General features: G+C 37.1%; 1 protein-coding gene across 9 annotated transcripts in view; it reads right to left on the bottom strand.

Annotated features, from left to right (window-relative positions):
- The window catches only part of RGS6 (regulator of G protein signaling 6), a 684,015-nt gene that overhangs the window by 131,935 nt on the left and 528,285 nt on the right, over window positions 1–23,795 (bottom strand). For 5 of the 9 annotated variants that reach the window (XM_074235808.1, XM_074235802.1, XM_074235801.1 and 2 more), the window contains exon 4: window positions 4,745–4,795. In XM_074235808.1, coding sequence (XP_074091909.1) covers window positions 4,745–4,795 — 51 coding nt within the window. Of the gene's footprint in view, window positions 1–4,744; window positions 4,796–13,530; window positions 13,615–15,867; window positions 16,284–16,690; window positions 16,897–23,795 lie in introns of those variants that run through there. The other 4 variants (XM_074235805.1, XM_074235807.1, XM_074235803.1 and 1 more) reach the window with 4 other exon arrangements.

A 23,795-nucleotide genomic window follows, 5' to 3' on the forward strand; every position in this document is an offset into this window, starting at 1 on the left:
CATACCATTCAGTACACTCTGTTTAAGAAGGCAAGGAGATATGAAATACATTTTAGAAATGCACCATTCTTGTGTTCTCATGGGTCTGTGATCTTATCAATGGGGCACTGTTTCCAGTGTTACATATAAAAACCTTTCCATGCTTTCTCTCTTTTTTTTGCAAGTCAATACGGTTAAGTGACTTGCTCAAGGTCACACAGCTAGGTAATTAATTATTAAGTGTATGAGGCAGGATTGAACTCAGGTCCTCCTGACTCCAGGACTGGTGCTCAATCCACTGTGCCACTTAGCTGTCCCCTCCTTCATTGCCTCCTCAATCTGAGATACTCTTGACTATGTCCTCCTATATATTCTATACAGACATACAGAACATGCTTGGGTCTTCCTCAAGAGCTACTGACCCTTCCTAACCCAGCCACATATTTCTTTTATAGTTTTTTTTTTACACTGCCTCTCCTGTGCAATTCTTCATTAACAATATACTCTGCCATACTCCCAACTCACTTAATCAACCTCCATTGCCTTTAGGGTGGCTTATAATTTTAATTTTTTTGGGAAACTATGGTATTCTGTGCTTTGTAGCATTATGGCATCACCAGATTATTGGTAATAAAAATGGGCCTCTTTTTCAGGGATAAACTTGAGATCATTAAAAGTTCTGCACAATTTCCCAAATGCAATCTAGAAAACTTTTTTTTTTAGATTTTTGCAAGGCAATGGGGTTAAGTGGCTTGCCCAAGGCTACACAGCTAGGTAATAATTAAGTGTCTGAGGTCATATTTGAACTCAGGTCCTCCTGACTTCAGGGCCGGCACTCTAACCACTGCACCACTTAGCCCCCCCCCAGAACTCCTTTTCTTAAACAAATATGAATCAAGATCACTGTCCATCTGTAAAATCTGTCCCAGATATGCTGCTGACCTCTATACATTATTCATTAATCCAACTGTGTATATCATAGTCTAGCCAATAAGCTTTTTTAAATCATTCATTTGGTTTTTCTAGTGTAAATAACTATTCCAATAAGAGGTCAAACTCTTTTTAATGATTGCAAATCTAATTTAAAAGATTTTGCAATATTCCAGGTCTTGAAATGATGAATACAATTCCATCCATAAATAGGAGCATCAGGAGGACCTCACTAATTTCAGAGAATTCCTCCTTTATTAGGAAAATATACTGAACAATTTCAGTAATCTATGAACACCTATGGTAAGTATACATCTCTTTGTTTTGAATCTTGCTGGATATTCATAATCAGAAAGCTGTTGAATAAAATTATCTCTGTTGTATCTTTCACATAATTTGTATATTTTAATATTTGGGGGAGACATCTTATTGGAGGAGAAAGTTTGAGGTTCAATTTAATTGAAAGCTTTTTATAGTAAAAAGTGACTACAGAATTGTTTGCTAAGTCCTATCTATAAGCTTTGCCTATCTTCTTCAAGGAGACTGTAATCACGCATGTTTTTAGATATGAAAAAATCAGAGGTTATTGTTTTCTTGATCACTCTTTTTTTAGTAATACAGGATGTAAAAATTTTAGTACGGCTTTAAGATTTAATAGTGTTTCAAAAGTTTTTTAAGTTTTAAAATTGCACAAACACATTTGGGATATCTTGTCGGTTTCTGAAAGGATCTATTAACATCATTTAAATTGTATCATTTCCACTATGAATCTCTTCTGCTTGATCTATAGAAACTATCTTAATTTTATTTAGTGGTATTTCTGTATCTTTATATGGTACATTGGGGATTGTTATGTTAAAGTCTAAAATGTACTGATTCCACTGTCATTGATGAAGAAAAAATTGCTTTGATAGATATTTTCCATTTTTGCCTGTTTTTATATTCTAAATTTTTCTTTAAATGTTATCAGAATGATTTGGTTTAAACTGAGTGTCTTACCAAGCTTTTTGTAAGCTTGTTTTTCCTATTCATTTTGCTGTGCTTTTTTAAAAAATGAGATAATGCTGTTGAACTCCACTTCTGCAAGTTTTTGCAGATGAGTTTATAATACAAACTGATGTTATTCTTGACTGCCATAATTCTCATATCATTTTTACTAGCTAAAGAAGGTTCTAGTCATTTTTAAAAATTTCCTCAATGTGATAACTGACGTGTGTTGCTTAACCTGCCTTAGGAAGTGGAGAGAAGCTATGTCAAGGTCTGTTCCCTTACCCACTTCCCAATTTTCAGTCACTTAAAATGAGCTGGTTGCTATTAACTTAATGATATATCATTTAAATTTTATTCTTTTTCATTTGTTAGCGATTTGAATCTTTGTTTTAATTGTTGATGCTCTGATCCTACACATTCAACTTATTGAGAAGGATGGGCATTTCCTATCCATTAGTATAAAGAACAACTTCATTGTCTGTGTATGTGACTTTTTTTTTAGTGTTTGCCCCATTTAGCACCCCCACTTGTATTCCCAAAGAAATTATTCATGATATAAATAAGAGGCTTCCATGTTTCTGGCATGACTTTACTATCTAATTTTTTTACTCCTGAATCATATTTTCCAACTTTTTCTCTGTCTTCTTTTATGCTACTTTTATATTGAATAACTAAATATTAAAATTAAATTGAATTATTTTAGGGACTTACTTTCTCCACAAAATTTCTTTCTGGCTCTTTGTGACTCTTGTTGAGAAAGATGGTTTGCAGTTTCTTTGTTCAGTTCATTTTATAGATGAGGCAACCAGGATTAAGCGACTCGTTCAGGGTCATACAGCTCAGTAATTGTCTGAGACTGGATTAGAACTCAGCAAGATGAATCTTCCTGACTTTAGACCCAGCACTCTGTCTACTGATACCACTAACTGCCCCTAGAATTTCTTTACTTCCTCATTATCTGCAAGAAATATTGCCATATTAACTACCATTGGTAATTTTTTAAAATAAATGCTTATTATAAGTATTGCTGGATGACATCATTGGACCATAGGATAATAAATTTAGCCTTCAAAGGAACAAATATTCCCTACAGTAACGATTATTGTTACCCCCCCTGTTGCCATGATAAACCAACTCCAGTTTTCATTTAGCTTCCTTTTCTTTCATTTGACTACATATGTCTGTATTGGTATAAATCAGTTTCTCCCGAAGTATACTTTTTATTTTGTTTTTTTTTTCAAGGCAATGGGGTTAAGTGACTTGCCCAAGGTCACCAGTTAGGAAAATATTAAGTGTCTGAGGTCAAATATGAATTCAAGTCCTCCTGATTCCAGGGCCGGTGCTCTATCCCCTGTGCCGTCTAGCTGCTCCATCCTGAAGTACACTTATTAGTAGGGGGAAAACAGGTAAATACATAAATAAATATAAAACATATGAAATAAGTGCATGGTAGTTCAGAGGAAGTAATAGCAACTGGGCAGAATCAAAAAAGGCTTCATACAGGAAGAAGTGATTGAAATGAACTTTGAAGGATGCTAGGGAAAGGAGGAACTGGTAAAATGAAAGTGCATACCAGGCTTTAGGAATTAGCCTGTGCAAGGGTTCAGAGAAAGTTTCAGGTACAGGAAACAGCAGGTGAACTAATGTGAACTAGATCATGAAAAATGTGAAGGGAAGTCTGCAAAGGTAAGATGCAATCAGATCCATCATCCCAGTGACAGATTGAATGATGGTCAAGTTCTCTATCCTGAGCAAAGGTGGTCCACAGAAAGCAGACACAGAGTAAATTCAGTCTTTCCAAGATTTTGCCATATTTTGTAAAGCATCAACCAAGAGTTATGGGGTGCTGCCCCCTTGTGGATGAACCAGGGTGTTAGTCAGGGGTTCTAGAGAAGGCTGACAATTGGAAGGGAAGGGCTTCTCTGGAGAGGAGATAGGGACTGCTTCTCTCTATCTCCAGAGCTCTTCAAACCTGACGATGGGTCTCCTTCTCTTGGGGTTTTTTGAGTGAGTTTTGGAAGGTTCCAGGGAGTTATGCTCAAAATTCATTTTTGCAGTAAAAATAGCTACTTGATTTGAATATTGTATCTCCAAGTGATCAGAAAGACTCCTCTCTTAGAATGTTCTGAGAACTTAGAGTCAACTATATTCCAAGATAAGTAGGACTTTGAAAAAAGAGACAAAAGTCTAGATTGGTTTAAAAATTAGGTTTAGGGAGACTGGGTCTTTTGGGACATGGGGATTTAGGTGATTTAAATGATAGACACAAGGGAATGTGGGATAGAATTTGGGATTCAAAATCTATTTTAACATATAATTGGGGAAAAATAAAAAACAAATTTTGCAATGTAAAAATAGGCATAACTGAAATCATAGAAAACCTAATATTTCATTTATTGGCTTCCTGTGGAAGCAAAAAAAGTGAAGCATCTCAGCAAATATTTAAACTTCTCAATTGTGGATCAGGCAATAGGGTTTTTAAATAATGATCGAGCTCTGGAATAATGTTCAGTGACAATGCTTATCTTTAATTATTGCAGTTTTAGAGAATTTTACTTGCTTCACTGTGATCTCTCTTATTCTTACTGCCCTCTCTTTGGTATACAGCATATAGAATAGTCTCTCATTTTCCTATAAGGTGATCAAACTTTCAAAATAGATTTTTGATTGAGGAGGAGGAGGAGGAAAAAAGAAACATTTTTCTTCAATAGAGTTTTTTTTTAATGATCAGAATGTTTACTTATAAATCCAGTTGTGAGAATGGTTTAATTACAATTCTGAAATCTGGTTATAGAGAATCTACCAATATAGTGACTACATAGCCAGCTACACAGAGATCAATTACCTGGATCCTCGATGGCAAGATTCTTCATAAACCACTGCACAATGTCGGTACCTGTAATGATAAAGCATTTCCATCTCAAGACTTCAAGATATTTTAGCATTTCAGAAGTTCTTACAGTTCTTGCTAGTGAAGAAACATTCCATATGAGAAATTTAGATTGAGACCTTCAGCTCAATTGCTTTGTTGGAGAATTAGTACTTTTCATGGCTAAGGAAGTTTTTATTCTATTCTCATGCTTTTAAGTCATCCCAACTATCTCCAGATACTGTCCATTTCTGGTACCCAGTGACCTTATAGAATACTTGCTAGATTAAGGGTCCATTAATTTTTCTTTCTTAAATTTTATTTTTAATTTATGGAATAGAACTTTTTAAAATATATTTTACAATTATTTTTCAATATATTTAGTTTCCTTTGAACTTCTTTTTTGTTTTATTTTAAGCATTTATTTATTTTTATTTTTTGGTTTTTGCAAGGCAAATGGGGTTAAGTGACTTGCCCAAGGCCACACAGTTAGGTTATTATTAAGTGTCTGAACGGATTTGAACCCAGGTACTCCTGACTCCAGGGCCAGTGTGCGACCTAGCCGCCCTATAGTTTAAGCATTTAAAAACATTATTCTGAAAAGAGATACATTGTCTCCACAAGACTGGCCAAGAAAATTAAGAACCTTTGTCTTAGAAAAAACCTAGGTGACTTCCCTGGTATGTCCAAACTTGAAATGACATATATAGTGCTTTATGCAATTTAAATACGTTTTGTCAGCTGTGTCTCAATTCAGTTTTGTAAGATGGGTATTATTCTTATTTTGCAGATGGGAAAATGAGGTTTAGAAAGTTTAAGTGTCTTCTCCAGGGTCAAATAATTTATTAGGATAGAGGGTGGGATCTGAACCTTGGTCTTACTCAAAATTTGACTTTCTAGTGACTGGTTATATTAAGAGCAGAGTTCCATAATGCCAAATCATGAGGCATATTTCAGAGGATCAGTCCACAACTGTTCTGTCTCACTGCTGGGAAAAAAAGTATAAAAAGTAGAGTGAGCCTAGGAAAATGTCCCCATTTCCTTCTGGTGTTTTGCTCCCTTCTCCCTTGTCCACTTGGAAGCCCCCACTGAAAACAGAGGATGGACTTTTAATAGGATGAACTTGGTAGATATGAAATGATTAGATTGAATCTGCGAGGGGTAACTTTTCCAGGCAATTGACTTTTCCTTTTGGTATGGAATCTATGAGTTTTTTGGTTATTGGGGATATCCCTTTCCTAGGAGGGAGGGAACAGTTCTTTTTGATCATCACTTTCGTCTTTCCCTGATTTTTAAATAAAATTCAAGAGATCCTCTCTATCCATCCTAAATCACAGGTTTGATCATATTAGATCCTTGCTCAAGAAGTTTTAGAGGTTGACTCTCCATCACTTTTTTCCAAACTTGTCTCTAACCTATCTTTCCAGGTTGATTACATATTACTTCCCCTCAAATATCCTATATGCTAGTCAAACTGGCCTATTTGTTGTTCCCTGGACATGACTTACCACATACAACTTACATGCAGGGCACTCTTTCCTTACCCTCACACCCCTAGGAATTTTTACCTCTTGGAACTTTCAAGACTCAACCTAACAGAGATCTTATCCAGGTCTCCCAGTGGCAAGTGCTCCCTCTATCAAAAAATTACATCATTTACTTATTTATATAGTTACTTTTTCTCATTAAGTTTCTTCAGGGCAATATTTTTTCCTTTCTTTTTTCTTTTATATTTCATGGTCTATAATTGTACCTAATATATAACAGACTTTTTTTTAACATTTATTTATCTTATTTTTTAATTTATTGAATAAAACAAGCATTTCCATAACATAATTCAATACAAAAGATATGAAACTGCCAATCTGATATATAAAACTTGCTATTCTTTTTAAATATATATAATAGACTCTTAATGCATGCTTGTTGAATAGGATAGACTCAATCCAAGTCAAATTAATAATCATTTATTTAATACCTACTCTGTAGCAGGGATTATTTTGTTGTTGTTTAGTCATTTCAGTTGTGTCTGACTCTTTGAGACCATATTTCGTGTTTGTTTTTTGTTTTTGTTTTTGGCAAAGATACTCGAATTATTTGCCATCTCCTTCTCCAGCTCATTTTTCAGATGAGGAAACTGAGGTAAACAGGGTTAAGTGATTTGCTCAGAGTCACACAGTTAGGAAATATTTGAGGCCACATTTAAGCTCAGGGACATAAGTCTTTATGACTTCAGATTCTGCTCTATCCACTGGACCACTTAACTATACTTGTTGCTGTTGCTGCTGCTATTGTTTATCCTTCCTTCTAGAAGAGAATAAATGACATCACAAGGGTGATATCCTGATTTACAAAGAAAAGGAAAAAGAAATCCCTCTGCTCCAAAAGTTCACCAGTTAATGGGAGAGATAACATGTAATTACTGCCTAATATTGAATATCCATCTTTGGAGATTCTTTCCTCACTCATGTTCCATGACAGTATTTCTAAACTAAACATAGGAAGCCAAGTCTCCATATTTATTTTCCTCCTTGGGTTTTCTATGCCCAGATTCTCAAACAGTACAAGTTCAACAGTTTTTTCCAAGAAACAAAAGAATAAAGGCTGAAAATAAAGTGAATTTTTTCATCCTGAGACCAGAGGAGGGGAGTCTAACCTGTTTATTTCAGAAAAAAAAGAAAAATAGTTCTTTCTTCTGTGTTGCCTAGGAACTGGAAGGTTTACAACAGGGCTCCAGCTTTCCCCAGGGCAAGAGGATTATCTTTCTGCTGAGCTTGCTGAACCATTATTTATCACCTGCCAAGATTGATTACTCACCCCGGGACAATGACAGGCCTTCCTTTCCCCTGTTAATTACTGTCATCATTAATACCCATGTCACTAATTAGTATTCATTCACACTGAAAATTCCTTCTCTGCTATCATATCAGCTCTCCCCTAGGCCCCCAAACCCAATTTCAAGTTTCAATACTAACTTCTACTTTTTAATTAGCATCATGTTTATTCTTCCTTATATACATACTTGTTGCCTTATATACTTGTTGCTACCAGACTCCCCTTAATGGGTCCAAGATTTCTGCATAAGCAAAACACACAAAATACTTCGATTAAGATATTAATCCAGGAAATCTTTTCCTTCTTCCTATTCCTTCTAACATATGACTTCTCCTTCCTGATGATACTGCATTCTGCAAGGGAGGCAGAACTCTCATCTCAGACTGATGATTTGATCTCAGATGACTTTAAGGTTATTACTTTGCTTGGACCCTGGTGAATTGAGATTGGTCACTAATTTACTTTGGGGCTCTCACAGATCTGTGCCTTCATATTTATTCAAACTAACTTAGGGGTGGCCATACAGTAGCCTTAGGACCACACAAAGTTTTTCTAAGCATCATGCATGTCTCCTGAAAAAAGTGAAAAGAAACATTAAATGCTATAATAATCCTAAAGAAAAGAAAAAACATAATACCACTTAGTTTGATTCTTTGATGTAAATGTATCTATTGTTTCTAAAATTTATTTTGGTCTTTTAATAATGCTATTAAATTTTCCTTTTTTTAAAAAAATATTTTTATTTATGGCAATGGAGTTGCCCAAGGTCACACAGCCAGGCAATTATTAAGTGTCTGAGACCAAATTTGAACTCAGGTTGTCCTGATTCCAGGGCTGGTGTTCTATCCACTGTGCCACATAGTTGTCCCCCCAATGATCACCTTTAGACTAATATTTAATATTTCAATAGTTCTTGAAGGTTTGTAAAGAATTGTATATTCATTATGTCATTCAAGTCTCCTAACAACCTTTATGTGGTAGGCATTATGAATGATTTTTATCACAATTTTACAGATGAGGAAACTGAGGATCAGAGAGGCTAAAATAACTTGCCTGTGGTCATACTACCTTTAAAGCTCCAAAAAGACCAAGCCAAGAAAAGTGATGAGATACCTTACATTCACCCTGAAAATTCAAGAGGGCTTTTTCAAAGTTCTTTTGAGTGTTAATCTATCAAGATATTTTCTAATAGGCCATTAACCACTGAATCATAATTGTATAAGGGTATCTCCCTTTCAGATTTTAGAAAGATTGTTAGTCATAAGGGTCATAGGTGTGTACAAATTGAGGCTTTCAGTAACTAATTTCTAAAGCAGCAAGCAAAGATGTTGGACTTGCCACCAGGATATATAATGTCTTAATACTTTATTTCTCAGCTGCTCATTTGGAGGAGATCGAGAAAGTTTAAAAAAAAAACAAACCTTGGAAGCACTAAATTAATTCAATTTTCAATTCAATAAGTATCTATTCAGTACCTACTATGTGCTAAGCAATGAGGCTACAAAAAAGGTAAAAGACAGTTCATGACCTCAAGGAGCTTATACTCTAATGGGTATGACAAACTGCCAACAAATACAGGATAAAAAAAGATATATATATATATATATATATGTATATATATATATATATATATATGATAAATAGAAAAAATTAATAGAGGGAAGCCTCTGGAATTAAGATGGACAGAAGACTTTTTATATGAGATGAGATTTTAGTTAGGATTAAAAGGAAGCCAGGGAAGTTAGTAGTTAAAGTGGAGGAGGGAGAATATTCCAGACCTAGGGGATAACCAGAGGGAATGCTTGAAGCTGAGAGATGTGAGTGTTTTGTTTATGAAATAGCCAGGAGGCCTGTGTCACTGGATCAAAGAGTATGTGAGATAGGAGGAGAGTGAGTTACAAGAAGATTGGAAGGGTAGGAGGGGGCTAGCTTATGAAGGGCTTTGAATGCCAAATAGGGTACTTTGAATTTGTACCTGGAGGCAACAAGAAGACCTTAGATTTTATTGAGTAGGAGGGTGGCATGAACCACAGAGATATTTGATGATTATTGGGCAAATGACTGGTCTGTAGAGATGAAAAATTAGGAAATATAAGGATCATCACCATAAGTGAATATGAACTCTCAGTGAAGAGACACTTGTTCTGAACCCAGAAGGGTTATTAGACAAAAGATAGAGAGAAGCTATGCCTTTCTTCTTTGCTGGGTGGTAAAAACAAATAAACCTCAAAATCCAGCTAAAGGACCAGAATTGGATGGGCACTTGTTCATCTTAAATTATGAGTTCAAGGATTCTACTGAGCCTGAAGCAAGGAGGTACAGAGACTACAACTGACAATGACTTAGAAACTCCAGAATGGAGCTACCCAGACTAGCAACATGATATCTATCTAGGGGGTAGAAGGAGAGAAGAAGGAAGGGTTAGCAGAGAGCACTAAGAAAAAAAACAAAGGAGACTATCAACATTTTTATTTGATTGTTTTTGGAATATCAAGATTTGGTACTACTTTTGTGGGGACCTCATCCCCAAACCCAATGAGAAAAAAAGACCGCTGCTGTAGTGAGACATACATAACATATTTGACACATATATATCAAATGTTGTGAGAATCTAGGTGCAATCTGCTGCAAATGTTGCCACTATTTAATGCAATATTTATATATTTGTTAACCATTTAACATATATAGGTGCAAGGTATATTCAAGGAATACTAATACCTTGGTGTGAGAGCTGATGAGCCCTCGTCAGGATTGTTTTCCACCTTTGATGTGTACCTGAGCCACCTAATTCTCACCTGTGACTCTAAGAAACTGTGGCATGCATGAAGGTCACAGTCCGGAAAACTGTTTCAGCAGGTGGGTTAAACCAGGTTGAGGGTAACCAAGGATGTTTCAAACTCATTGGTGAGTAGTGGGAGTTGTCTACTCCAAGCATGTGAAGTTTCCACTGGTGGAATGGGCAGAGGAGAACAATTTGTTCCCATACTATGAAGGCAGCTGAAGTGGGTGCTGTGGAGCACATAAAGCTTACTTGGACATCAAAGAAGATGCCAGGATCATCCACTGAATCTATAGCCATCATCAGTTGTCTTGACTCTGTCTTGCTATGCTGGATCATGATAACTTTGGAAGAGAGAGTGAGGTGGTTGATTTTGTGCAGCTCTACTTCACTTAAATCCAATTTATGCACACAACAAAAGACATCATTCATCACCATTCCTCAAAGTCTTGTGGTGACAGGCAAGTGACAAAGTAGCAGGTGCAGATACATTGGGAACTGTAGTCACAACCCTGTGCATAGGTGGCCCAGGACTTTAGGGTTGTTTCTCCACTGAAAGCAGTAGTGGGATTCAGCAGGCCCCTGGATGACTGAGCAGTCCTTTAAAGAATTGCACTGCTCACCTCCTGATATGAGGAAGAGGTTAGAAAAGTTGGCCTGAAAATTATCTGTTTACCCAACCTTACCATAGTAGGTGGGAAATACCACAGTGTAGTTGAGACACAAATGTCTACAAAAACTTCTTCAAAGAAGATTCCACTCACTCTTGGTGCATGGAATGTGTGCACACTCATAGATAATACAAGATCCAATAGACCTGAAGGACGAACAACTCTTGTTGTGAGAGAATTCAGCAGGTATGGTATCCAAATAGCAGTCCTGAGTGAAACAAGGCTAGCAAATGAAGGTCAGTTTACTGAAGTTGGAGCTGAATATATATTTTTCTGGAGTGGTCACAGTGAAATGGAATGCTGAGAAGTCGGGGTAGGTTTTGCGACCAAAACTAATCTAGTCAACATTCTTGAATGCCTATCAAAAGGAGTGAATGACAGACTCAAGACACTGAGATTTCCACTTCCAAAAAACACCATGCCACCATCATCAGTCTATGCTTCTACCATGATAAACACTGATGAAGTTAAAGAAAAATTTTATGAAGACCTGGAGACCCCTATCATCAACATACCAAAAGAGGACAAGTTTATAATTCTGGGTGACTTTAATGATAGAGAATGTTCAGATTACTAGACATGTCAGAGAGTCCTTGGGAAGAATGGCATCGGGAACAGTAACAGCAATGGTCAACTTCTACTGAAGACTTGTACATCTCATGACCTTCTCATTACAAGCACTGTCTTCCATTCACCTAAAAGCAATAAATTTCCTGGATGCACCCTCATAGTAAACACTGGCGTCTATTAGACTGTGATTATAAGGAGAAGGGACTGACAGAATGTGAGAGTGACAAAGGCAATGTACAGTGCAGAGTGCTGGACTGATCACAGACTCATATTCTCTAAGCTAAATATTCATATTCAATCAATTGTGGCCCCAAGGCAAAATGAATGCTATAAGAATTAATGTCAAGAGATTAGAGTGTCTCTCTGAGGAGGGAACATTTTGTTGGTAACTTGGAGGGAAAACTGAGCCAACACACAGTAACAGTGGAGCAGAAAAGGAGTAGGCAGCTTTCAGAGATCTGGTGTATAGCATGGTATTTTCTCATATGGGCCAGAACCCTCAAAAACACCAAGACTAGTTTGATGAAAATGATGGGGAAATACAGAAGCTGCTAAATTAAAAACAAGAATTCCACAGAGTTTACCAGCAGAAGAGTTCATACATTTCTAAGAAGGCAGCATTTAATTCCTTTAAAAGTAAGTCCAATCTAAACTTATAAAGATGCAGGACTCTTGGCTGAGTAAGAAGGCAGATGAAATTCAATTTTATGCAGACAGTAACAAACCAAAATGTTTTTATGATGCCCTGAAAGCTATTTATGGGCCAAAGTCATATGATGCATCTCAAATACTCAGTGCTGATGGATCCATATTGATTAACAATAGGGACTTGATCCTAGAGAGATGGGATAAACACTTTCATAATGTTCTTAACAGACCATCATCAATCAATGAAGAAGTCAATGATTGCTTACCTCAGGTTGAAGTCAATTAGTCCCCTAGCTGAAGAGGTTTTGAATGCCATTAGGCACTTTTCAAGTGGCAAAGCACCTGGTGCTGATTCTATTCCAGCTGAGATCTACAAGGGGGGTGGTCCATTGCTCATCCAAAAACTGTCTGAAGTTTTTCAGGTTATATGGCATGAAGAAGTTATTCTCCAAGAATTCAAGGATGCTTCCATTATCCATCACTATAAAGGTAAAGGGAATAGATTGTCCTGTGACAATCACAGGGGTATTTCTCTTTTGGTCACTGCTGGTAAGATTCTTGCCAGGGTCCTTCACCTGGAAATTGGTCACCTTTTTGAGAGCCAGTGTGGTTCTAGAAAAAGTAGAAGAAGAGTCAATATGATGTTTGCTACCCAACAACTCCAGGAAAAATGCCAGGAACAGAACAGAGGTCTGTATACAACATTTGTAGATCTGACCAAGGCCTTTGATACCGTCAGTCACAAGGGTTTATAGAAAATTATGTCAAAATTTGGCTGCCCAAAGAAGTTCATCAGCATTTTACATTAATTTCATGTTGGCATGCATTCCCAGGTTCTGGGATAGTGGGTGATGTTCTTGAGATTTCCCAGTAACCAATGGAGTAAAACAAGTATATGTCCTTGCTCCCATACTTTTTAGCATGGTGTTTTCTTCCTTGTTATCAAATGACTTCAATGAGGATGAATGTGTTCTCAAGGTCAGCTATCACACTGATGGCAAATTCTTTAACTTGAAAAGGCTACAAGCCAAGACCAAAATGGAAAGAGTGTTGATGCAGTATCATCTGTTTCCAAGTGATTGTGCACTCAATGCAGCTTCTGAAACTGAGTTGCAATTTCTGCTTGTGCTAATTTTGGTCTAACAGTTAACACTAAGAACACACAGGTGCTCCATCAGCCAGCACTATATAATCAATATGTGGAACCATTGATTACAGCGAATGGAGAAGTTTTGAGTACTGTGAACAACTTCACTTACCTTGGCAGTGTCCTTTCTAAGAAGGTACACATTGACAATGAGGTTGACACTTGAATTGCCAGAGTTTTCTCAGTCTTTGGGAGGCTCCAAAAGAAAGTATGGGAGAGAAGACGCATTAGATTGACTACCAAACTGAATATCTAGGGTCACTTTGTTGACCTCATTGCTATATGCCTGTGAAACCAGGACAGTCTACCAGAGCCATGTCAGGAAACTGAATCTGTTCCATTTAAATTGTCTTGGGAAGATTCTGAAGATTACCTGGCAGGAGAAGATACCAGACACTGAGGTCCTGTCTCAAGCTAAACTGCCTAGCATTCCAATATTGAGTGCAGAGAGTGCAGCTGCAATGGGCTGGACATGTTGTTAGACTGCCAGATGTATGCTTGCCAAAAACGTATTTTAGGGAGAACTCACATAGGGCAAGTACTCACAGGGTGTCAGAAGAAGCAATACTAAGACACCCTGAGGGTCTCATTGAAGAACTTCAGAATTGATTGTGCAGCATGGGAAGTACTGACACAGGACAATCCAGCATGGTGTGCCCTCATCAGTGAGGGGGCTACACTCTACAAGGAAGGCAGAAGTGAAACAGCTCAAAAGAAATGTGACATACTTAAGTTTAGAGTACCCACCCTAGATATTCACATGGACTGTTTGTGCCCAGCCTGTGGTAGAGTATTCTGAGCTTGTATTGTATAGGTCTTATCAGCCACAGTTGGACATGCTGTAATTTGTCTCAAACATAGTGATGTCATTCTGGTCTTTTTCAATAAAGAAGGACGAGAACCCAACCAACATATATAAAGTTTTGCTGCTATTTTTCTTAGATTCTTATCTTTTTTAATATACTGTTGATGAAAATTTTAAATTTTGTATTCCTAACTCTAATTTCCCCATAAATCATGTGGTTTTTATTGCCTAAGACAGATTTTTTTAATTTCAGGATACTTCTTATCAACCCTTTAAATATTTATTTTGGTCTTTAAAAAAATTCTCAAAATAGTACCCATTATTCTCAGGATAATATCTGCTATCTATGGCCCATATAACAAAGGCAACACAGGAATTTCTAGTATATACAGGAAAAATATGAAATGAAAGGATTGTTCCAAAGAGCAGCAAATTCATTGTCTGGTATATCCAATGTTCCTTTAAATCACATGAAAAATTTAAACATGGAGGAAATTGCCCAAATATCACATACTTCTAAAACTTGATTTTTAGGTCAAGGAGAGCATACCTAAGCAAAAGGATAGAATAAAATTATTCCTGGTGAATTCTGGATGACAGAAATTCAGCCCAAAAGATATGTTCTATTGAATAATGTGGAACATAATAGACATATCTGTTTTCAGGGTCAATATCTATGGTTTTGTTGTTCTTATTCAGCTGTGTCCAATTCTTCATGACCCATCTGGAGATTTTCTACAGATGAAGAAATTGAGGCAAAAATATTAAATGGCTAGGGTCACACAAATAGGAAGTAACTGAGGCTGATATGAACTCAGGTCTTTCTGACTCCGTGTCAGGATCTCTCTATTGCAGTAAACTAGCTGCCCCTCAATATCTGTGGACTGGTAGATAAAAGACAAATATTTATCATCTATGATTACCCTTCCTGGTATATTATTGGAAACAGAGCATGGGGATATAATTCTTTGGATGTCCAAATGTATTTATTTATATCTAATTCAAAGAATAGGCTGAAACCTATGGAACCAAATTACATATGCTCTTTTCTACTGACCAGGAGCCTTTTAAGATATTTTTATCAATTCTTTCCACTCAGAAATTAATTGAGATTTTAGAGGGGGGAAAAAGGTTGACTTAAATAATGAGGATTTGTAAACATTTCTGTTGTTTCTTTCTTTTAAAATTCATTTCATTACATGTGGAAAGAAAGGGATATTTTAAAAAAATTAGGTACTAATTTAAAGCTCTCTTTCTTCTCTCATCCCTGAGAATGACAAAGGACAAAAGCAAAAGTCACTCAAGCTTGAAATCCCACGAGAAGATTTGTAAACTCCCTCCCCTCAGATCTTGGAATAGACTTCTCTGTGTCCTGAGTCTAATTACCCTGCTCTCTAATTCAATTGCCAGATTGTAGGATTGAAAGGCTATTTAACAACTCTATCTGGGTGATATTTCTTCCTTTCTAAATGAAGACACACTAAAATGACAAGGTTTTGAACTGGTTGGAAGGATTAAAGCCAGAAACACCTAACATCATTTTTCTCTTCCATGCAGAGTCAAGTAACATCACTGCAAATGTACCCAAAGCAGAGTGGGCTGCAAAGTCTCCCAAGGGAGCCATTTGTGGGCTGAGTTAATCACCTTGATCTTTTCCATCATCATGTGCCAACTGCGCCACTCAGTGCTGTTCAGCTTACACAACAGGAAGACAATCAGACTCTGCAAATGACACAAGGTTACCTCCCCATCCAGTTTCTACCATACACCCTTCCTCCCTCCCACTTTCAGTAATTTAAAGCTTCCCAGTGCATTACAAAAAATAATAGGGGGCAGGAGACCAGGCAAGGTTATTACTAACTCATAAATCAAGTGGGAGTATTTTAAGGGCAGTGGTAAGGTATTTGAGATGGACTATTTTGGTTTGTTATCTCACCAAAGCCCCCACAATTGATTCATAACCTCATAATCCTTCTGCGACTGCATCCTAAGTCTTATATCTAATTGTCAGCAGCTGAGTACATGATTTGCACAAGGGATGCTAGGTGGCAGCAGATGAGGGGGTGGTGGAGAGAGTTTTGTCAATCAAAAATGTCCAGGAGGAGGTCTAAGGCATGTGGGATTTAATTAAACAATCAGCTTATTAAAGGAAAGATGAAATAGTGTTTCATTGATTAAGCTTCAAAACTGGAGAAAAAAAGAGCATCCCAAACTAAGTTTATTACAACCTAAGTGTTATGGGAGCATGTATGGTATCATTTATTTCCATCTAAAGCATAAAACAACAATAAATACAGGTGAAAGAAAAAATCCAGCACTGTGCACTCAATATAAACTGAAGGTGAGGGATTATGAATGTTTTAGTGGTTGCTAAGACATCAGTAAAGGAAGAAAGGAAAAGAAAAAAGGGGAAAGGCAGAGTAGGGGTGCAGAAGAGAGTAGAGAAAGTACCTATTTCTTTTATTACCTTATGCTTATCTCATTTGTGATGATTTTGGCTCAGGAGCATTTTATGTTTAAAGTGATCTGGAGGCAGACCCTATCTTGAGCAGGACAGAATATGAGAGAAGAGAGAGACATTCTCCAGTTCTCCATTATGATGCAAAAGAATACCATAGATAGTCTCAGACCAGCAATCTGAGAATGTTAATAACATTAATAAGGTAATAGGACAGATAATACATTCTTGGCTGGGTCATAAGTTTTGATTAAAGGCAAAGTAAACAATTTTTGTGACAAAAGCCAACTGTGACCAGAATCTGAAGTAGATTAGCAGAAGATTCAGGAGAGAGTAGTAATTACTCAGGTAAGTAAATCAGAACTTTCTATTCAATATATTTTAATCACACCAGACTTGCCAAAAAATTTACTAGTAAAAAGCAATGTTGAACTTCCACTAGTCTGGTTATTCCTTCATGCCTCTGGGTCCTTTCCTTCTCAATAACCCACACTCCTTGAATCTCTCCTCCGTGAATTTTAGTCATCACCTAATAACCAGATCAATCCACAGATTTTTGAATTAGGACCTTAAGTATAATCTAGTTCAACCCCTTCATTGAACAAATAATGAAACTTGAGCCCAATGTTGGAACTGACTTGTCCAAAATCATAGAGCTAGAAAATAGTAGATGTGAGATTGCAAATCCAGGTATTTGAATTTAAAATCCAGTGTTCCTTCCATTAAATATTCTTTGCTCAAAATTCTTCCATTGCTTACTGATCAAAGGACAAACTCTTCAGGATGACATTTTCCTTTGTGATCCACTTTACCTTTGCGTTGTTGTTCAGCCATGTCTGACTCTTCATGATCCTATCTGTGCAAAGATATTGGAGTGGTTTCTTTCTTTAGCTCATTTTTTAGGCAAAGATACTGAGGCTAATCAGTATCTGAGACCAGATTTAAACTCAGTAAGATGAATTTTTCTGATTCCAAGCTGATTATCCTATCCATTTGCTGCTGGTCTCTGTACATTTCATGAAGTCACTCATTGTCATTCCTTTGCTCATTCCGAACTCCTTTACATCATCTCTGTCTATTAAAAGCCTGTTCTTCAAGGATCCATGAAATCTGCACTGAGGATCCCATTTGGAAATGATTTTTGCCTCTGAGTTAAACAATTCATTCCTTCCTCAAGTTCATTACAGAGGATGATTGTTGATGGTGATTAGAATGAAAGCTCTCAGAACAAATGTGTTGAACAGAAAGAATTGAAACTTGATAACTCTTTACTTCTTTTAAAAGGCAGTAATTAACTTTAGCTTGTCTTATTTGCTGTTATAGGGATCAAATTGGATCATGCATATAAAAGTACCCTCTAATCTTTAAAGTATTCTATTAGAAAATCATTGAAAAAGTTGGGAAGCAGTTTGTGGAAATTTGGCATAAAATAATAAACCAAAATAAAATCATAATGTGTACTATATGACCTAGATATAAGGAAGAAATCACAAAAATTTAGAACATGGATCATATTACCTATCAGACTTATAAACAGGAGAAAAATTATGATTAATCAAAAGATGGCACTGTGCATTTTTTGATCATTTTAAATTAAAATTAAAAACTTTGATTGTTAAAAAATTTGTTGCAAAAAACCCAAATATTCCTAAGATAGGAAGGAAAGCAGAAACTTGGAAAAAATTTTTTCGTAGTCTCTTAGATAAAAAAGGCCTCATTTCTCAAATATAGAAAGAACTTTGTCAAAATTTTGAGAACATGAGATATTTTCCAATGGATAAATAGTCAAAGTGATAAATAGTCAAGCAATTTTTCAATGAAGAACTCACATACACATATCTATATATATGATCATGCCCTAAAATCATTATTGTTGAGAGAAATGCAAATTATGACAACTTTTAAGATGTTATCTTTACCTATCAGATTGGTTAAAATGATAGATATCCTTCAAGTAGGGGGGAAGGGTTAAACAAGTTGTATAATTGTGATGGAATATTCACGTTTTATTTCAGAAAAAGACATGGAGGTTAAACGGGGGGGAGGAGCCAAGATGGCGACAAGAAAGGATCGAGTCTTAGCTGCTCTCTGATAAAACTTCTAAACTAAGGACTCTAACTAAACTTTCAAGAGACAGAACCCACAGAGGGACCCAGGGAGGCAGTTCTCCTACTCAAGGTAACCTGGAAAAGAACTGCTCCTGGGGTCAGAGGGGTGGCCCGCCAGAGGGGTGGCCCAGCAGAGCGAAAGAACTTCAGCCTCCTGGAGGCAGCTGCAGGGTGCTGGGAGCCCCAGCTCACAGCAGCAGGGGAGTCTCCTGAGCTACACCCCGGGGAGCACTTGGCACAAAGTGGGGAAAAGTGGGGGGACCTCTGCCAGAGCAAGCACGTGGAGCCCAGCCCTTAGGGCACACAGTGAGCAGTGTGGCCAAGGCAGCCCAGATCCAGGAACAGAAGCAGGCAGAGCAGGTAGGCAGGAGCCCCCAGGGCATGAGCCCATTGAGCTGAGGGAGGGGAGTGAAGAGATAGACTGCTGAGCTCTGCCCCTGGAACAGGACTGTGGGGCTCTGACCACATTCAGATCCTGATCGCAGTCTAGGCCCCCCATAGAACAGCAGCCCCCCCCCCACCTCAGCCCTGTGGCAGAGGGGAGTGCTTATGGTCATTCACAGACCAGGAGGGAGGACAGAGCCTCACACACTGAGATCCTTGTGGGAGTGTCCCAAAAGCTCAGGAAGCACCCCCAAAACAGGCTAAGGCTGGGAAAATGAGCAAGCAGAGAAAAAAGGGGAACACCATTGAGAAATATTTTGCAAAGGAGCCCAAGAAGGATCAAAACACTCAGTCTGAAGATGAGCAAGCACAAGCTCCTGCATCTAAAGACTCCAAGAAAAAGTGAAATTGGGCTCAGGCTATGACAGAGCTCAAAAAAGACTTTCAAAATCAAATGAGGGAGTTAGAAGAAAAACTGGGAAAAGAAATGAGAGAGATGCAGGAAAAACATGAAAATGAAGTCAGCAGCCTAGTCAAGGAAATCTAAAAACAGCTGAAGAAAATAGCATGCTAAAAACTAGCTTAGGTCAAATGGATAAAACAGTTCAAAAAGTTATTGAGGAGAAGAATGCTTTAAAAAGCAAAATTGGCCAGATGGAAAAAGAGATAAGAAAACTCTCTGAGGAGAACAAATCCTTCAGACAATGAATAGAATTCAGGGAGATTGATGAATTAACCAGAAATCAGGAATCAATACTTCAAAACCAAAAAAATGAAAAATTAGAAGAAAATGTGAAATATCTCATTGAAAAAACAACTGATATGGAAAACAGACTTAGGAAACATAATTGAAAAATTATTGGAATATCTGAAAGTCATGATCAGGAAAAGAGCCTTGACATCATTTTCAAAGAATTACTACAGGAAAATTGCCCTGATATTCTTGAAGCAGAGGGCAAAATAGAAATGGAGAGAATCCACCGATCCCCCCGAGAAAGGGATCCCCCCAAAAAACCAACCCCTAGAAATATTATAGCCAAGTTCCAGAACTCCCAAATCAAAGAGAAAATATTACAAGCAGCCAGAATGACACAGTTCAAATATCATGGAACTGCAGTCAGGATCACACAGGACTTAGCAGTAACTACATTGGAAGCTCGGAGGGCTTGGAATATAATATACTGGAAGGCAAAAGAGGTTAGAATGTAACCAAGAATGAACTACCCAGCAAAGCTGAATGTCCTCTTCCAGGGAAAAAGATGGACTTTCAATGAACCAGGTGAATTTCAAATGTTCCTGTTGTAATGGCCAGAGCTGAACAGAAGGTTTGATCTTCAGATACAGGACTCAGGTGAAGCATAGAGATTGGAGGAGAAGGGGAAAATATGAGGGACTTAATGATGATGAACTGCACGTATTCCTGCATAGAAAAATGACACTGATAATACTCATATGAACCTTCTCAGTTAATAGAGCAGGTAGAGGGAGCATTTATAATTGAAGCACAGGAGAAAGCTGAATTTGAAGATAAAATATGGTGTAAAAATTGAGTCAATAGAAAAAAAGGGAAATGTAATGGGAGAAAGAAAAAGTAGAGGGGGAATAGGCCAAGATATTTAATATAATAAGATTTTTCTTTATTACAAGGAGCCATTGCAATGATATGGAAGGGGGGAGGCAAGGGGGGAATGAGGGAATCTTCGCTGTCATCAGAGGTGGTTAGGAGAGGAAACAGCATATATATTCAATGGGGTATAGATATCTGGAGTAAGAAGGAGAAGAGGGGACAGGGGGAAGGGGGGGTATGTGAGTGATGGAGGAGAGGATGGACCATGGGGGGAAAGTGGTAAGATATAACACATTTTCTTTTTTACTTCTTGCAAGGGGCTGGGATTAGAAGGCCTCTCCAGGACCATAGGGCCAGGTGGATGCTGGGCCTAAGGGGTGGTAGGGGGGCTTGGGGCCTCTTGGCCCCAGAGCCGGGGATCTGTCTGCTGCACCACTCAGCTACCCTACAGCAGATTCAGAGTGAAAGGAGAGAGGAAAATATAGTATATAGTAATGGAGAAATACAAAAGGAGGGAGTTGTGATCAGCAATGGCAATGGTGGAAAAATATGGAAGTAAATTTTGCCATGGATTTATCATAAAGAATGTGATCCACCTGCAACAGAGTTGTTGGTGTTGAAACAAAGACTGAAGCACATTTTTATTATTATTATTTTTTGGGGGGGTGCAGGCCAAATGGGGCTGGGTGGCCTGCCTGGGGCCGCATAGCAGGGTGATTGTTGGTTGTCTGAGGCCGGATTTGGACCTGGGTGCTCCTGGCTCAAGGGCCACTGGTCTGTCCACCACCCAGCCACCCAGCCACCCCTACTATTATTACTATTTTATTTTATTTTGGGTCTTTTTATTTTTATTTTTTTTTTGTTTTTTGCAGGGCAGTGGGGTTTGGGTGGCTTGCATGTCACATAGCTGGGTGATTGTTGGGTGTTTGGGGCCGGATGTGGGCTTAGGTGCTCATGGCTCCAGGGCTGGTGCTCCGTCCATTGTACCACCTGGCCATACCTACAATTATTATTATTATTTTTTTTAATTTTAATTTTTTTTCTCTCTCCCCTTTACTTTATCACTCAAACAAGTCTATATTTATGGGGGGAGGGGGTATTTCATTTACTCTTAAACAAGAATATTTTATTAATGTAAAAAAATTATTCGTACAAAATGAGAATAAATATTAAATTAATAAAAAATTTAAAAAAGACATGGACTTATGAAGGAAGGTGCTTCTCTAGAGAAAGGATTCATACTTAGAAGAATGTACAATATCATTTTACATATATGTATATGTATTTAAAGATGTGCAAATAAGAGGAATATGAATATTTGTTTGTACATATATGTATGTATCTGTATGTATCTGTATTAAATTGTAGTCTTCTCTAAGACAGGGTGGGTAGGGATGGAGAAAAAAAAAACATAGAAAGAAGAACAGAAAAAAATTTTCTCCTTGTGTTTTGCTATGTACATGGAAAAGTTAAAAAAATTTAAATAATGAAATAAAACTAAATGACAAAAGTTAGATACATTGGGACAACTCAGCATTGCAATGAACACTGAGATTGGAATCAGTAAGACTCTTCTTCATGATTCAAATTTAGCCTCAGACATTTACTAGATTGTGATCCTGGGCTAGTCAATTTAACCTTGTTTGAATCAGTTTCTCATCTGTAAAATAAGATAGAGAAGGAAATAGCAAAAAAAAAAAAAAAAAACCAAACCAAAAAAACCCCACCCTAGTATCTCTGCAAAGAAAACTTTAAATAGGGTCAGGAAGGGTCAGACACAAACTGAAATGACCAAACCCAAACCAAAATAAACATGATAAAGTACACAAGGTGAGATTCAATAACAATGTATTCAAGAAATGTTTTAAGCATCTACTATGTGAAGAGCATGAAGACCACTGCCTTATTTATATATGTCCATAAAGCAGAGTACTGTAAAAAGCTTTATAAAGCTTAGTTGAATAAGATACTTATAAAATAATCATTACACACATGGAAAGCAATAAAGCATTTTGGGGATCCAGGAAGATTATAATTCACTTTAGTAATATTTGCTGCAAGAGGGTTTTACCTTCAGGGATGAAATATCATTGCTTATTTCTTGAACACAACTTCTCCTTCCAATGTGATAGGAGTGTGGAAGCATATAAAGTTCCCCATCAAATTTTAGAAATATTAAGAAAGCATTGGAAATCATCCTTAAACTAATCTGAATATGGAAACCCTTATCAGTCTCCACAAACTGTCAGTTCTGAAGCAATGTCATCTTCTACAGTCTGATCATTCAAGAAAGATTTCTCCTTAAAGTAATTAAATAGGGAATCCAAAAAGAACCCTGGAAAGAATTAGTAACCTCTTTTCCAATGCCCTGAAGGGATTAGAAGAAAGATCCATCTAACCTAAGGAATAAGTCTCTTTGATTACTTTTGGTCACCTGAGACCAGTTTGGGGAGAATGGTCATAGATCTAGTGGTTTTAGGAAAGAGATTCTCCAAGATAAAGTGTCTGTTGTTCTGGACTAACAAAGCAAAATAAATTTATCAAATTAACTTTATAAAGTTAAGTAATGAAGATTAACTTTTACTTAACTTTAGGTCATATAACCATATTTTTATATTTTCAAGTTTCCTTTTTTTATAGATAGACATATCCAAAGGCATGGGGGGAAGAGGATTTTTGTTATGTGTGGGCACTCCTCAAGAAGAACATTGCTTAGATTAGAATAATGATAAATTAATACAAATTATTTCTGGAACGTGTATACCCATAAAGCAGAGAACTGTACTAATATATTTTTTCCCTTTCACAAAAGACAAATATTTGGCTGAGATGTATGGGTCCAGAGTCTTAGACACAGAATCAAGAGACAAGATTTCTAATCCTAGTTCTGCTAATTGTTAACCAGCTATGATGTCTCAGTCAGATCAATTCCTTTCTTGAAGCCTCAGTTTTCTCCTCAGTAAAATGAGGTAATTGGATCAGTTGATTTCTAGAATTACTTCTAGCTCCATGTTACAACTTGAGGATTTAATTTAATTCAACAGACATTTATTAA

The sequence above is a fragment of the Macrotis lagotis genome, chromosome 4 (genome assembly GCF_037893015.1).
Source record: "Macrotis lagotis isolate mMagLag1 chromosome 4, bilby.v1.9.chrom.fasta, whole genome shotgun sequence".
Taxonomy (NCBI): domain Eukaryota; kingdom Metazoa; phylum Chordata; class Mammalia; order Peramelemorphia; family Peramelidae; genus Macrotis; species Macrotis lagotis.